Raw genomic sequence first — 17,173 nt, 5'->3', positions numbered from 1 at the left:
TCTTCTTTAGGCCTCAATTTAGAATCACTTAAAACATGGTCTCTGACCACATGGAAGAAGGTACAACTGTGATGATGCAAGTCTCAAGTTAGGCCAATAACTTCCCAGGTGGCTCAGATGGTAAAGAATCTGCCAGCGATGCAGGAGACGCAGATTCAATCCTGGGTCAGAAAGGTTCTCTGGAGAAGGAAATGGCAACCCACTCCAGTATTCTTGCCTAGAGAATTCCATGGACAGAGGAGCCTGGTAGGCTACAGTCCATGGGGTTGCAAAGAGTCAGACACAACTGAGCTAAAACACTTTCATACTTCTATTACAACTCTAATTAGAGACCCAGTTGCATATGACCTAGAAGGACTGCACCTGTCTTCTGTAATGTTGCATCCTCAACACCCAGCACTGTGCCTGGAATATAATAAAAGTTTAAGTCTTTCAGTTGTGTCTGACTCTTGGGACCCCACGGACTGCAGACCATCAGGTTCCTCGATCCATGGAATTTCCCAGGCAAGAATACTGGAGTGGGTTGTCATTTTCTTCACCAGGGGATCATCCGGACCCAGGGATTGAACCCCGGGGGTTCTCTTGCATTTCAGGAAGATCCTTCATTGTCTGAGCCACAAAGGAAGCCAGGGACTATAATAAGCTTTCAATACTTATTGTTTGATCATTCATTCATGACTCAACATGTCAAATGCATCTAAAACACAAACCAGACAGCATATGTTAAATGCCAAGGAGAGAGAAAGAGGCAGTAAAAGAACTCAAGAGAGAAGGACTATAGTTTGGGACTTGAACTAGATAAAAAGTTTGCAATACAAATATTACCAATGAGGATGGATGGATCATTTTCAAGGAACTTCCGTATGCTAGGCAGAATGCCCCGCCTTTTAATCACCACTACCACATGAACCATTGATCTCTCTCATTAGGTCAATGGTTCTAAATACTTTGGATGTATTAACTCATTGAAGCACACCACAACCTAATGAGGTAATAAGGGCCCTTATTACATTCATTTTACAGATGAGAAAGCTATGGCACAGAGAGGTTAAATAACTTCAAGGTGACAAAGTAATAAAAAGCCTGAGCCAAGACCTGAACTTGGTGATCTAATACTCGGGCTCACGCTACTAACCAGGTTCTCCATACTGCTGCTGTATTCTAGAAAACAGGCCATCCTTCCTGTTGCATCCTTCTTCCAGCCTCTCACTTCTAGTTACTAACCAGCACAATTAACCATACATCTAGGATCTAGAGGGTCACATTCGTTCAAACAGTTTCATTCTGTTTATGTCATCCCTTGGTAAATCAAATCTAAATCAGGCTCTGTAAAGAGATATAAAAAAGATATCATTTTCTCAGGAGTTTAGCAACTACTGAGGAAGATCATTGTACATATGTCAACTAAGATCAGTTACCAATCAATATATTAACAAATACAAAATTACGGCAATAAGTGATTGTGTAAATGCTGAAGGAAGGCATGATGAGAAGCCAGTGAAGATCAAAGGGGAAAACTGCCAGGAAAAAGAGAAAGAGCCTGAAGAAGGAGGAGTGTGTGGCCAGGAGAGAAGAGACAGCTACTCAAAAAGAGCTCATCAATAATGCAATTGGAGTCAGCGGACTGACAACTTGAAATAATGGAATAGAATGAATATGAAAATATTCTCTACGGTGGTTGAAGTAGCCAGGCATGTTGCCGTAATGTCCTACAAGCGAACACAGGTCTTCCTCCAAATTCAAACACTCCCAAATCTAATCTTATAATACAAATTCTATCATTTATTCCTGAGAATACCCTTTTCATGAGGAATTGAGGCACAAAATTACTAGGTAATTCCCAAGTTGCCCTAAGGTCTGATTCGAGGATATTTATCTGGAAGTCAACACTGCGAGGAGTGTCCAACATTCTGTAGAACATTCTGCAGGGAATAAGTGGAAGCATGCTAAATAAAGCCTTAAAACTCGAGTAAGCAGAATGTCTGTGTTAGTAAAATGACTTACTTTGAGATGTTTATATAAGCAATAGCCACAGGACAAAATGAGTTCAATCTAGGGCTAAGTAGTGTTATGATGGGGAAGTGGAGAGTGAAGCCATGGCTGGGCAGAAACGTTTCAGGTTTTATCACATCACGTGGCAGTCATGGCACAAATCGAACAACCCAATCACACACCTGAACCTGGGAATCAGGAATTTTATCAACTGCCTCCTATATATCCGAACACTCATTTAGCCAGGCCTGTAATGGGCTCATTCAGCCAATTTGGACCCATGAAACAGACTCACAGAACAATCTCCCCATACGCTCAGAAAACAGAACTGAAGAGCATGAATCAGTGGAAGCAGAATCTATGCTACAGGCAACTCTCTGAAAACAGATGACATTTTTTCTTTGGAAGAAATGCTCCAGGACTCCCTCAATTTCCTCTCTCCTTTCTTTGAACAAAGGAAGAAAGACAAAAAAACTATAGCTCAGGCCACTTAAATGAAAGGGAAGACTCTGTTTCTTAGAGCTCATTTGTATGCATCCCTCTGAGTGGAGTCAGTTAAACACGAAATCAGAAGGGAACTAGACAAATGTGTGGCAGAAAAACTTCCTGAAAACGAATTCACTGTAGGAGCACATCAAGTCTAGATTATTTTGGAAGTAAGATATTTTACTGTAAGAAGCAAGAAAAAACAAACAAACAAACAAAAAACCTGTTTCTAACAATGCTCCACCTCTGGGCAAGTCACCTGATCAAACATATCTTCAGAGGTGCTGAATTTAAGAGCTGGAATACATGTCTAGACCTAGGGCCCTGTGCTCAATGTCCAATCCTTCTATGTCAACTTACTAAGACACCTGAATTTTCCAACACAAAAGCCTGTTGGTGAAGAAAACAGCAGACCCAGAAAGGCAGGGGCATGGAATGGGGAATTCTGCAGATGAAAGAGACATATTCACTTTAGAACTTTATTTCTTAAAAGAACTTCTACAACCAAATGACTCCACATTTTCAGGTATAGAGGAGCCAATATAAACCATGTTATAAGTAGTCTGGTGCTGCTCTCCTGTTCTTACAATTGCCTCCCCTCTTAAAGGATAATTTTTGAACTAGTAAAATCATGACTTCTATACAAATATAAAATGAAGATGTGTCAAAATTTTATTAATCCACTTATTAATGAAGGAATCAGAAAGATTTTATAAGCGGTTCAAAGCAGGGTCTGGAGGAGATATATAGATATAGATATATATCCTGGAGAAGGGAATGGCAACCCACTCCAGTATTCTTGCCTGGAGAATTTCATGGACAGAGGAGTCTGGTGGGCTACAGTTCGTGGGGTCGCAAAGAGTGGGACACGACTGAGTGACTGAACACACACACATATATATAGGCAACTAGGAATGCTGAACCGAATTTGCTAAAGATGCAAAACTGTAGAGCAAAACTATAGAGTAAACATGTGAAATATGAAAACATTTCTTTTACAGAGTGGCAATTAACTATCTGTATAGGACTAGGGGCTTCCCTGGTGGCTCAGAAAGTAAAGAATCTGCCTGCAATGGGGGAAACTTGGGTTCAATCCCTGGGTTGGGAAGATCCCCTGGAGAAGGGAATGGCAACCCACTCCAGTATTCTTGCCTGGACAATTTGATGGACAGAGGAGCCTGGTGAGTTAACAGTCCATGGGGTCACAAAAGAGTCAGACATGACTTGGTGACTAATGCTTCCACTTTCATGCAGGACCACATTTGGACAAACAGGAATCATTTGCTTCCTTATCAGGTTTTCAAGTGAAATTCTCTCTCCATAGGCATGCAAAACAATCCAGATAGAAGCAAAGGGGCTACAGAATCAGATAATCCCAAAGGGTTTACCAGGGAGCACCCAGCATTCCACTGAAAGGATACTCAATAATCATCTTGCCAGTTTCAAAGTCTACTAACAATTTCTTGTGATGTTCCCAACTAAATAAAAGAGGTGAGAGAATATGTCCTACATTTAGTCTCTGACAGTGCAAAAAAAAAATTGACAATAGAAGAACTCAGTTGAAAATGGGAATAAATTTGTAAAAGGAGGTGCTTAAATACAACCACTAACTGTGATAGAAGCTGAAATACAATCTTTTTAAAATTCCAGCCATTTCTTTGCAATTTCATTCAGAAACACGTTCAGTCTAAGAAAGATAGACTTCTCTCTTATTCCCATGGAAAGCATAAATGCTTTTGGGTTTCTTTAGAAGAAGAGACGGATACTGCTGCAGTTCTGGGGAGTGTGAATAGGAGAGCTTTACAAAACAAGAGCTGGCCACCCAGGACTCCTAGGGCTGCAAAACCTATGGACAAAAGGCCATAAAGTGATGCCCTTGGCCATTAGGGAGGGTGACCAGCTGAAGCCAAATTCCCTACAATCAAGGTCTGCTTACAAACTCTCTTGCAGAAGGGGAGGGGAGAAGGGAGCTGTGGGGAGAGATGGGAGGATGGGGAGGACAGGCGAGAACAGGAGAGGAGGAGGGGGGGCGGATGAAGAAAGGAAAGGGGCTCAGTAGATGGGAGGAAGGAAGAGACTCCCAGTGTGGCTGCCACTCGGCTGCTGCAGTTGCCTGGACCGCAGGGCTGCCTCGCATTTCTGAGCTGGGAGACTGCTGGTCGATGAGCTGCACCTTGCAGTCCGACTAGAGTGACAGGAGTTCAAGAACCTTCTGTGGGGAAGGAGGAGGAGTGGAACAGAGAGAACGGCATCTTCCCCTAAACTGGCAAAAACCAGAGCTGCCAAAGAGCACGTGAGAACCCAGCACTGGCGCGCAGCATGCCTTCCCCATGAGGGGATGTCAACCTTACGGAGCACATACGGCTTCCAGCAGCAAGGTCAGCAGCCAGGGTGCTGGCTCTCGCAGGACGAGGTTCCTCTGGGATTTCCCCAGGGGAGCAAATACACGGTGTGAAGGGAGCTCGAGAGCTAAGCAACCGAACTCCCAGGCAGAGCCCTCGGCCGCGACCTTGTGCAGTCAGCACAAAAGGGACCCGCGAATGTTAAGGAGGTTATTCAGAGGCTAAGGGAGAGTAAAAGAGGGAAGAGCTATGAAAACAGACAAGAAAGGAGTGTTGGTACTAGCAAGCCACTGGTGATGAGAAGCTGAGCGGAAACTTAAGAGTCACAGAAGCAGGAGTCAGCAATCTAAACAACAAGTCGGAATACACACAGGGGAAACTGCGGGTTAACACAGACCTAAGTTATAAAGCCCCCGTGTGACTGTACAACTTCCCCAGACTTGCTGGACAAACCACATTTTAAATCTCTTTGGCCAAAAATATTTTAAAACTCTTACACTGAGGCCAACTCCACTGGGAGCTAAAAAAAAGACAACTTCTATAACAGCTCATAAGCCTCCACCAGAAAGGCTGCTGCCAATACCCTGAGGACAAGACAACAGGGCTATTCAAGTTGAAAAAGGTTCTGAAAACCAAGAACCTGGAGGTAGAGGTTAGGAGGACATACTTAACATCCCACCTGGTTATTTATTCTCAAGGAGTACTTCCATCCTCTGTATTTACATGTGAGACCCTCACTGGCCAACTCTGCAGGCCTTTTACTTCACAATTTAATGGAGAAATAAGGACCTGAAAACCTAACACCGCCCCACCCCATCCACTTCCCACCCCCAGAGCCAGTCTTTGGACTACTCCAGGCCACAGTTCAGCACATTCATATTAGTAATAGTATGCATTTCCAACAATAACCAGTCATGGCCAGAGGAGGTTACTAGGAAGTGACTATGTAATGCGAGCAAAGAAGACAATTTTGAAGTGAGCCCTGTGGGAATACAAGAAAGGACAGAAGAACAGAATAAATAACAGCAAAATCTGCTTCCGAGTTGTCAGGATTCCACACCACGGAAAGGCAGAAGACATTCAGGAGGTGGACTGGCCCATCCTAGTAATCGGACCCATTCTGGGGCTGTTAGAAATGTGGCTGGAGTGGACAGGATGCTGGACGAGGCTCTAGTCTCTCGTGGTGTTGTCAACAAACACACATAACTCCACACGCACCCGAGAGGAAAGGACACACAACAGCGGACAGAGGGACAGTCCAGTGGACACTAGGACTCACCCACTGCCAGTGAGGGAGGCAGAGGATGAAACCAGTGCACCATGGGCTGCAACCTGAGGAGCGGGGAGCTCTCTCCTACCTCAGAACTATAATTGATTTGTCTGATTTACCAGAACAACAGTAAGCCATGCACCAGCCACATTTTATTGCCTGTTTTGCACGTTATATCTGCGGGAGATTGTATTTATTACAGAGCAGGCTACAGCAAAAACAATAATAACCCGGAGATAAGCAACAGCCTTACATTCCACTAACTCGCATTCTGACTTTTTGTGTGTCGGAGAGGTGGGGAGTGGAGACAGGATCAGGGAGAAAGAAAAGGCACGAATAATGAAAACAGGGTTGAAAGAAGGGAAGCAGTCGCCACAGAACCACTCTCCAAATGCAATCAGATCTAGCACCAAGTCGATCAGATTCTCAGTGGGTTTCATGCTCATAGAACCGTCCTGGCCTGGAGGGGAAATGGACAAGGGAGCAAGGACCACGGTGACAGGTGCTTGTCATAGCCTATTTCCTTCACCTTTCAAAAATCAGAAATAAAGGAAACCAGCAACTGTTTCAGGACCCAAACTCTCAGATTTTTTTTCCCTTAGTGGATACCCTGAAAAACAGGAACAGAGATGCAGAAGAGTCAAGTTTATCCTAGCCCCAGTCAAAAGGTAGGTTCATGCACCTGGCATTATAGAGGCCATGAACCTTATGAAAAACACCACATTCCATTGACATTGATGTCAAAAATCATCTCCATTAACAAAAATCAAAACCCAACACAACCTAAACACTGGGGAGCCATTGTAACATTCTTGAAAAGTCAAAAAGAAGAGAAAAACTGTAATGAGCTCTCATGTAAGAGCTCAACTGGGGACAAGAGAACTCCAAGTAAGAAAGCATGTTTGGTAGCCAACATTGATCAGTCCAGTCCAGTCCCGGGGAGAGCTGATGGATGCACATGAAATGGCCTGCTTGCTTCAGCACCACAGGATGAGGCCAGCATCTCACCTGCCCAAGCAGAGAGTCAGCCACTCACTCCTACACCTGGCTACTTAACTCCCCACAGCAGGGAGTCAGCCCAGCAGGTCTTGCACTTGCTAACTCTCCACAGGAGGTATCTTCGGGCACTCCAACCCTGACCCGTTGAAGTCGTTTTTACAAAACAGAAGAGAAGATATAAGAATAATGGGTAGAAACCCATCTCTAAGAGTGGGAGGCCATTAAGACTAGAACAAGTTTATGGGTTATCTGTCTCCCAATCATGATATATAACCACCTCCACAGAGCATATTACTTGAGTGTGTTTAGAAAACAAAATATTAAGAGCATATGTCTTCTTCTCCTCCAAGGATGTGTCCTGGGGTGGGGTGAGAGGTCATGCACGAGTATCAGTTCATAGTCAATATCGTGGTGGCATACGGCATATATTGTTGGCTCAATGAACACTGCCATTTACCACAGCCTGCAACTGAGAGGGTGGCCAATGAGGGGAGGGAGCGACACAAAGATTTAAAAAAATTTTTTTACAAACTTTAATGAAACCATTACACATGTTTGTATTAGATGACCTTTATTCCAATGTTTGTTAGTTTACCTGGATGTAAACCATTGACCTGACTGACCCCACCTGACCACAGGTCCCTCAGTAACAGCGCCAGAACACTTCAGGAAACTGGAGACCCATACATCACACTTAAATAGCTCAAGAGAAATCAACACACACATACTGAACATGATACTGTGACAGCAAGAAGGGAAGGTTAGAAAAGGGAGACAAAACTCTTCTGTTAGAGAGGGCACCAAAAAAACCTTTAATCTAAACTGAATAATGTGTGATGATGGTGGACAAGGTCATTCTGACATCTATTGAATTGAACAGCTTTTTCACTTTCACTCTCCCACGTGATCCAGCTATCCTCTTTTATTTATTTGGTAAGTGGAGGAGTTTGACTTGCATTTATTTTTGAGTAATGTAACAGCAAACCGATTCTCCAATATCTAGGCAGAAAAGAGAATAAAGGTATGTATGAACTACAGTTTAGGGGGGGATCATGAAGGCAAGTTTCCTAAGATTCATGGCTACCAAAACACAAAACACACACAAAGGAAACACATCAAGGTAGGAGGTGGCGTGAGATTCAAAGATAGCATCAGAGATCGCTAGGACACTTCGCTGGGGATGCCAAGAGGATAATCCCAAAACAAGTGTAACTCTGCCTCAAAAACCCGTCAAGGGCCTCACCTCGATCCCAGTGGGAAATCTAAGCATGAACATGAACCCCGCAGGCCAAAACAGAGCACCATCTCAAGGCTCAATTCAGCTTCTGGATGGCCCCAGAGTGTGGGCTGAACAAAGGGCTTTGGAGTGGGCATATCTGTTCTCAGTGTAGGAGACAGCACTACCACTATGTTTTCCAAAATAGGTATCTTACCACTTCCCCCCCTGCAGATAAAAAAATCAAAACAAAAATTAACCTTTGATTTGACCAAAAGAATGATATTAAAAGAAATAGGGCTGAGAATGCCACAGCAGATACAGATAGAAATTAATACATACATGAACAATTACTCAGCATGGTAAACAAGAAAGAAAATTGGCCTGATACCAGCTTGCAGGGAAAATCACCTGTGAAACATGAGCCTCAATAGATACAACATAGTCACTTGCAGCTCAAAACCCAGACTTCAGCTATGAGGGACACGTAACAGTGTACCTCACTTGATAAACAGTGGCATGATATCTTGACTGAAGTCCAATTAATATAGGCCACACTGTACAATCTGTAGTATGCAGTGACTGCTACAGAGAGGGAAAGTTGAGCAGAATCCCAGTGACTGAAGGCCACAGGGTAACACCACACTCAGGCAATAGAGAGCTGGCCAGATGGGCTTAGAAGCCATCACCGGGAACCACAGGTAGAGCCTGAGTCAGGCTTGGGAACACAACAGAACAAGATACACTGGAATTCGTCACTGCTGTGGGCTTGGCTGAGCTTCTGTTTACAACAGTATTTTCTTCTTGGTGCACAGGGCAAGCTGTCCAAGCTGAGCTGACAAGCTCTTCCTCTGTCACGTCCCCTGGGCTACGTGCTCTCTCTCCACAGGACCTGGAGCCCTCCTTACCCCTTAGTGACGACGGCAGCAGAACTGGATGGTGTGTGTCCCAGGAACAGAGGGTGAAACAGATAGCCAACAGGTCTTCCCTGGCCCCCTGAACAAAATCAAACTCAGCCCTCACCACCGCCTTGGGCTGCTCTATGTCTCTTCCAAGCGGTCGCCCCCCCGGCAACCGCTGTCTCTCTTCAGTGCTTGCATGTAGGGACCTTATCTGTCTTTATCTGTCCTGTTCACTGTTATATCCTCACTGTTGAGAACAGTTCCAGGCACCGTAGGCACCTGCTGAATAAATGAATAAGCCGTCTCAACTAACAAAGGTATCTAATTCAGACACAGAAGCTCCTAAATATGCAAGTTAACATCCTAGGCACAAATAGTCATTTGGACACAGCCTTTAGGCAGCTCAAAAGTATCTACATCACCTCTTCTTTTCTATCATCTAGTAGATCTGTTAGCTCAAAGGACGCTCACACCCTTCCAGCCTTATTCATTAGGATTAATTCCTAAACTTGTCCGAAAATCTATATTTGACTTTTTTTTCCACTAAGACTTGGCAGCCACAGAATTAAACAGGGAATTTTTTTTATTTAAGATAATTTCATTTTAACACAGCTCAAGAGAAATATCTTCTAACTCATGATCATAAGAAAAAGGAAAAGCAACTCAGTAAAAATTCAGGTGGAGAGCTGGGAGGTTTTATGCCCTGGTTTAAATTCTGTTTTCCCAAAGAATAAAACAGGATCTCTACAGAGGCATTAGCAGAAGCCGTGGAAAAACTCACATTCAGTGCCTGAAAACAAATGGCTACAGAAAACACATAAGCGGAGGCCCTTCAGTGAAGCAGCAGCCAAGCTCTTGGCGCCTCGAAGTCTCATGGCTCCATTCAACGACACAACTCACCCCAGATATGTCTGCGACCCGGTGGATAGGCACTTCCTTCTTGCTATGCAATCCTTTGCCATTCTTAATAGCTCTGTAAAGAAAGAGAAAGGAAAAAAAAAAAAGCCCAATGAAAATACAAACCACAGTGGGAAGGGGTAAGGAGGGTGGGAAAGGGGTCGAGAAGAGAGGTCAGTCAGTTCACTGGGCATGTGTGACTACAGAGGGCATACTGCTGAGTAGCTAGTGTTGTCCAGAACATTCCATGGTGGGGAGGGTACACGTCTGCTCTTCCCCTAAGCCCAGCAACCATGACTTGGCTGCTAGTTATGGCCAGCTGTTTGCCACGTTATCAGAGAGAGCTCCCTAACTTGTCTCCAAATGAAAGGCATTGTTTCAGGCATAAAAGAAGAATCAGTTGGAAGAGCACATCCCTAAAAAACAGAAGTAATAATGTTTCTTGAAGTAATAATGTTTCTTTCTGGGTTTAATCACATGAAACATTTTCAATGCAATATATGTACCTAGCATTCCAATTCTAATGGAAATAAGTTTCTCCCAGGTAAAAAGATAAATTGCCCTGAATGAAGCAATATTGTACAGAAGTCTTTTTAATATTGGGGAAGAAGGGAGTTTCTTGGCGGTCCAGTGGTACGAATGCAGTGCTTTCACATCCCTGGTTGAGTAACTAAGATCATGCAAGCTGTGCAGCATGGCCAATAAATAATAAATAGATTGGGAAGAAATTAGCAAAGGTGCATAATTGAGAATAAGCCTCATTTTCAATCATTCTCAGGTTGTAATGACAATGGGTTTAGCAGGGGATCCTGCAACACACATCTGACCACCTTTTGCACCCTAATTGGACTGGTCCAGTTGTGTCCTATTTGAATTGGTCCAATCTCCCACCTTTTGCATCCTAATCCCTTGAGTGGTAGCTTCAGGGACCTGATCACTAGTGTAACAGTGAAGGACCGCAGACTCAAAGGTGGTGGTACAGCACTAAGCAATTAGTTAAAACCTTTGCACATATTTAGAGGAAGAAATGGCAATCCACTCCAGGATTCTTGCTGGGAAATCCCATGGACAGAGCGGGCTATAGTCCATCGGGTTGCAAACAGTCAGGCACGACTGAGTGATTAACACTTTGTGCATACTGCCATGTAAGGAACACTTGTGTTTAGGGACAGAGAAAGATTCAGGAATGTGTCTGCTTCATGAACTAGACTTTCTAGGGTTTCCATATCCCAGAGAAAGTGTTAAACTGCCCAGACCACACTGCAGCCTTCCTTGCACTCAGGCTCCACAAACAACCAGAACTAGAGGTATTACTCTCGAGTCCTAATTTTCTAAATCCAATTCACAAATCAAACTGGGTGGGAGTTGCTGAGTGCAAAGTGGAAGAGTCATTTCTTACAAATGTGGCCCTCATCACTCGCCTAGTTTTCCACCCAGGGGACCTATCTCTCACTCAACTTATCTGAAACACCTTCTGTTCAGAAACAACAAACAAAACACTTCCCTTTCTACTCAGTTTCCATTCCGTGATGAGGGTAAGAAATCAAAATACAGAATTTAAAAAAACTGTAACTCGCTCTCTTCTGAACTGTTAATGGAAAGAAAATATTTACAAGTTCCTTGAACGCCACAGTTCCTCCTGAATGTGAATCAAGGCAAGGGCTTTAGATATTCCAAGTGGGTCAGAATTCCTCCATTTAATTTTCGTCCAGTGCTTTATCATTCAGGGAATCTGATGATGACCACAGATGGGGGCTGATTCTCAAGGTTTAGCCCCTGGTCTCTGGGATCTCCACTCCAATAGTAGCTCCAACTCTTTCAGCTCCTGAGCCCTGTGTGTATCCGGACGGTGTTATGTTACTACAGTCTCCCCTGCCACCAACAAGCTTTCCCCATCTTGCTACCATAAACTCGAAGGAGGAGTCTTGGGAACAAACCTGCTGTGAGACAAGCTCACCGTCACCCCAATTGTAAGTTGCCGCCCTTCAGGGCTAGGCATGCTTAGCTTTCTGCAGGTCCTGTGGGGGCACAAATTGCCTACAGCCTTCTCCTGTTCTAACAATCAGGACAACCAAAATAAATGGACCTACCCAGTAAACAGATGGTTCATGTGAGAACACCGCTGAATGCCTGGCCTCTCCTGGGGGCTGGAGAGCACCTCATATACTATGAGGAGAAAAGAATAGGGTCTGGGCAGTAAGTCAGAAAACAGGTTCTTTGTAAAAGCAGTGAGGTGGTAAACTAAAATTCTTCTTTCTCTCTGTGATCCCAAAGGAGCTTTATGACATAAGCAGAAATTTAGGACTTAACCAAGGTTAAACATACTAACCCAAGGGGAAAAACCATCATACCCCAAACAGAAAATATGGATAACAGTATGCATATGACATTTGAAACAAACCAGAATTAATCACTGCAGATGGTAACTGCAGCCATGAAATTAAAAGATGCTTGCTCCCTGGAAGAAAAGCTATGACAAACCTAGACAGCATATTAAAAAGTAGAGACATTACTTTGCCAACAAAGGTCTGTCTAGTCAAGGCTATTGTTTTTCCAGTAGTCCTGCATGGATGTGTGAGCTGCACTATAAAGAAAGCTGAGCAATGAAGAATGATGCTTTTGAATTGTGGTGTTGGAGAAGACTCTTGAGAGTCCCTTGGACTGCAAGGAGATCCAACCAGTCCATCCTAAAGGAAATTAGTCCTGAATATTCACTGGAAGGACTGATGCTGAAGCTGAAACTCCAATACTCTGGCCACCTGATGTGATAAACCGACTCACTGGAAAAGACCCTGATGCAGGGGAAGACTGAGGGTGGGAGGAGAAGGGACGACAGAGGAGAGATGGTTGGATGGCATCACTAACGTGATGGACATGAGTTTGAGTAGGCTGCTTACCTTGTTCCTAAAAAGATTATTATTAGATAGTTGGTTGCATTGAGGCATTAATTTTGCAAAAACCTTCAAAGACTTCCTCTTTTCATACTTTAGATAAAATTGCTAAGTTAGATAAGATTTCAGGCACATTTTGTAAATTTCATTTATATTCAGGAGGCAATATCATATTTAAGGGCTTCCCAGGTAGCTCAGTGGTAAAGAATCTATCTGAAATGCAGGAGACCTAGGTCCAACCCTTGGGTCAGGAAGATCCTCTGGAGAAGGAAATGGCAACCCACTAAAGTATTCTTGCCTGGGAAATCCCGTGGACAGAGGAGCCTGGCAGGCTACAGTCCATGGGGTCGCAAAGAATCGGACACGACTGAGCGACTAAACAACAACAGATCATACTTAAGCTGAGAAATAGTTCTTATTGTTAGTTCTTAACAAAACAGAGACAAAAGTGAAAGTTTTGTATTATTATCTGTAGATACTAACTACAAACGCTGCCTGCCCAGGGCAACCTCTGAAGAGTAAATGGTACACTGGACCCAGGCCGCCCAGCATGAGGGCTCACTGACAAAGTTGCTAAATGGTCTCCTGCCCGCTCAGGGAGACCCAGGTCTCCCGCCCTGTGCTGCGGTTGCTTTGGTCCTGGTTTGCCCACTGCTGCAGAAAGGGCCCCGGGTGAGCCATCCGCAGAAAACCTCCATCAGTCTGACACAAGGGCTTCTAGAGAGAGGATCTGGGGGAACGACCCAGTGCAGAAATACCTGCTCTTATCTCAAAGAAGTGAGGAGCAAACAACAAGAGCGGTAGACTTACCACAGTGCTGTTCCCGAAAGGAATATACTATGTACCTTTTTCTTTCAGGAGGCAAAGGACATATATGACATGCCTGTCTAACAGCTGTACATACAGAAAATGAAAACAAGATCCTGCTTCTGCTGCCTTGTCATGACTTCTCGGCAGGGCAATCTCCGTATCTTACACAAGCCAGCCTCTGTGGCCTAGGTTTGGGGGCACTCTGACTTTTAAGACCTGGGAGGGTATAGAAGGTAGTGGGTTTGCTTTCCACCGATGCCCGCTCTACCGAGCAAACGGCGACTCCTCTCCCCATGCTTCCTGCAGGCTGAAACCACAGCTCAACATCCCTTTTCATTAGGCAAGGAATGAAACTCCTGACTTCTAAACTTCGCCTGCTGTGTCTGCTTAATAGCTGCTTTCTCACAAAGGCAGGCTGGAGCTCAGGCCGGCCGAGAGAAAGGAAGAGTGGGGCAGAACGCAGCCTGTGCCTGTCGGAGGCTTTCTTCTCCAAGCAGCCGCAGCACAAAGATGCCAACAACCAGCAGTGTCAATAATGGACAGAAATCATCGCCAGCCGGGAAAAGTGAGTAACGTCTGTACACATGCACAGAGGCAACAGTAAAGGAGAGGGATTAAAAACTCTGCTTTTTAGGTTGCTTCTAGAAGCTTCTAGAAGCTATAGCATGGGACAGGAACCCCATTCAGATCAGCAGAAAACTCTTCTTGCCAAGTTTAAAATTCTCCTGTATGAGATGCTACTGCTTTCCCATTAGAAGATAAAACCATCAACTCTGCAAAGGCAGACATGGGTGTTGTTAAAAGGGAGATTAGCCCACTACTTAGCATAAAAGGATTAGAACCTAACATTCTGTACAAAGAAACAATTTGCTCTTCGGTTCTGGGGCCCCTTGCAAAAAGCCTCCATCTCCAAGGCACAAGCCTAAGCACCACTGACATCCTGAATCATTAGTTCATCGTGTGGCAAAGAGGCCATGACCTTAATTTCAACGCAACAACGGTAGACTGGTATTCTCAATATTTTTGTAAGTTTACCAAAAAAGTTAAAAGAATGTATGGTTAGAGCCAGCCTTAACCCAATCATAAAATAGTTGCCACAGGAGGAATTTTTTAAAAATAAAATTCAATTATTTATTTGGCTGCATGGGGTCTTGGTTATGGCATCCTGGATCTAGTTCCCTGATGAGGGCTAGAACCCAAGCCCCCTGCATTGGGGGCATGGAGTCTTAGCTACTAGACCATCAGGGAAGTCCCTTTTCTTGGGATTTTAAAAAAATTTATCTTTTGGCCATGCAGTGCAGTATGTGGAATTTTATTAAGCTCCCCAACCAAGGAATGAACCAGAACTCTCTACATTGGAAGCATGGTGTCTTAACCACTGGACCACCACGGAAGTCCCAGTAATTCTCTACCTGGTGACATTAGGTGAGCTTCAGGGAGAATGCTAGGAGTATCTATGAACCAACCTGAAATAGTAGAATTATATATGTGAATTTTTCTGGGGAATGGGAACTCCAACAGTTTCACAGAAAGAACCAGTTATACATAAAAGGGATCTAAAGGAAACAAAGAGATGGAAAGTGACGACAGAGAGGTACAGGAAAACGACAAGGCAAGATGAGGAGGCCCTGACCGACAATTCCCCTTTCACAGCACTGTCTTGTTAACCAGGAAACCAAGCTGTCCCTTCACTCTGCTCTGCGTCTTTGCCTACAGCCAAGCCTTTCTCCCTTCCTAATTGTGCTCACTTGGCTCTGCTGTAACCCTCTTGGGCCAGGCCCACATCAATTTATTCCAAGATAACATCAGGACTATTTTAACTAAATCCACTCAGGCTCCTTTGAGAGTGCATGCCACTGCTCCATGACTTCTTCACAAAATCAGTTCATCACTTTGCTCCCCTGCTTATACCCATAACAGAGACCCCAGCCTGTGCCATCAAGGGGAAAGTGTAACCTGGCTTTCACGGGCCCATTTGTCTTCCCACGATTTCCACATTACTCCTTCTAATCCAGTGGGGTCCATTTTCTCCAGACCCTTACGTGCAAGTTATTCACAGATCCACACTAGAGAAAAAAAAAAGAATTACAGCTTATCTGTAGCCACCACCTCATCCCAATCATAAAACAGCTGTCACATACAAACTGCTAAATTGGGGGTCCTAGGTGGGGGTCTGTTTGAATACTGGAAGTCTCTACGAACTACTCTGAAGCAGTAGAATTATATATGTGAATGGGTACATGTCTGTGCATAACTCAGTTGAGCATCCAGTTACAAATTGCAATGCAGTATTTTTGAACTGCATCATGCATTCACTTTATTTCTATTTCTAGACTATGGGCCCTTTGAGGGTTTGAATTCTAGCCTTAATATTTGCTACAGTATTTAATACAGAGCTATATTCACATAGTCTTAAACTGAGGCTCACCTAGTTCAATTATCGTGTGTCTGGTAAAATGTGCCTGAACAAATGTCCGTTGACTAACACAGAGTGTGAAGATATTTCAGACTGGAGACCGAATAATGCCAAAGTGAGCACAGAGCACAGAAGAGTGAGCTTGTTGGCTCTCCTGGAAGTGCAGATTTGTGGTAAGATATATGCTCCAGGTTGCAGGCATCTTGGTTTCGTTACTTGGAGCGGGGCAAGGCAGAAGAGTTGAAAGCCTGGCCTCTGAGCAGAAACACAAGGGCATCAAGATCAGAAGCCTCGTGTTCCCCTCCTTAGGTCCCTGAGAGCCAGAGGAGGTGGCTGGCCATCTGAAAGGCAGTGATGGGAGCAAAGCCCCAGTTACCATGAACAATAAAACAGGACCGAGTGGCAGGACCGTCAGAAGCACCTACTGGGTAGTACACAGTATGTAACTGTGGAGAGAGGGAAAGAATTCAAACAGAAAAGGAGGAAAAGCAGAACAAAGAGCCAGTTAACTTGCTAAACTTCTAAAGGATCTTGCAACGTATTTTTAGCTCACATTGATGAATACAGAGTTTCAACTAAAACAAACACAGCAGTGAAACACAGCAGCAAGCAACACTTTCTTCAGCTTTTTTAACTGGTTCCTTGGCACCTGGAGGAGGCAACCAGGTCCTGACACTCAGAAAATGAGATGCGGAGCAGGCACAGGTGCACAATGGTGGGGCGGGTGCGCTAAGACGATGCAGCTGCGTTGTCAATGAAATCAGAGTCACTGATAAGACAGAAAAGATGGAGCGTACATAGTCAGGAAAGGAGGAAATTGAGCCCTACGGTCAAGGGGAGGTGGGCGGACTTATGAGGCAGTAGAGCAAATAACAAGGAACTCTGGGCAACCTCATCTAAAACTAATGTAAAAAGAAATGAAGATGTATTTCTGTTGTGCCAGTTGTGACAA

The 17,173-nt window shown here is 44.2% G+C and overlaps 1 protein-coding gene across 1 annotated transcript in view; it reads right to left on the bottom strand.

Moving 5' to 3' along the window:
- SND1 (staphylococcal nuclease and tudor domain containing 1) overlaps positions 1 to 17,173 on the bottom strand; it is a 414,480-nt gene that overhangs the window by 164,567 nt on the left and 232,740 nt on the right. Inside the window, exon 14 of the mRNA XM_061165737.1 lies at positions 10,108 to 10,180. Coding sequence (XP_061021720.1) covers positions 10,108 to 10,180 — 73 coding nt within the window. The remainder of the gene's footprint in view (positions 1 to 10,107; positions 10,181 to 17,173) is intronic.

Source organism: Dama dama, chromosome 18 (assembly GCF_033118175.1).
Source record: "Dama dama isolate Ldn47 chromosome 18, ASM3311817v1, whole genome shotgun sequence".
Taxonomy (NCBI): domain Eukaryota; kingdom Metazoa; phylum Chordata; class Mammalia; order Artiodactyla; family Cervidae; genus Dama; species Dama dama.
This window is presented reverse-complemented; position numbering and strand designations above follow the sequence as displayed.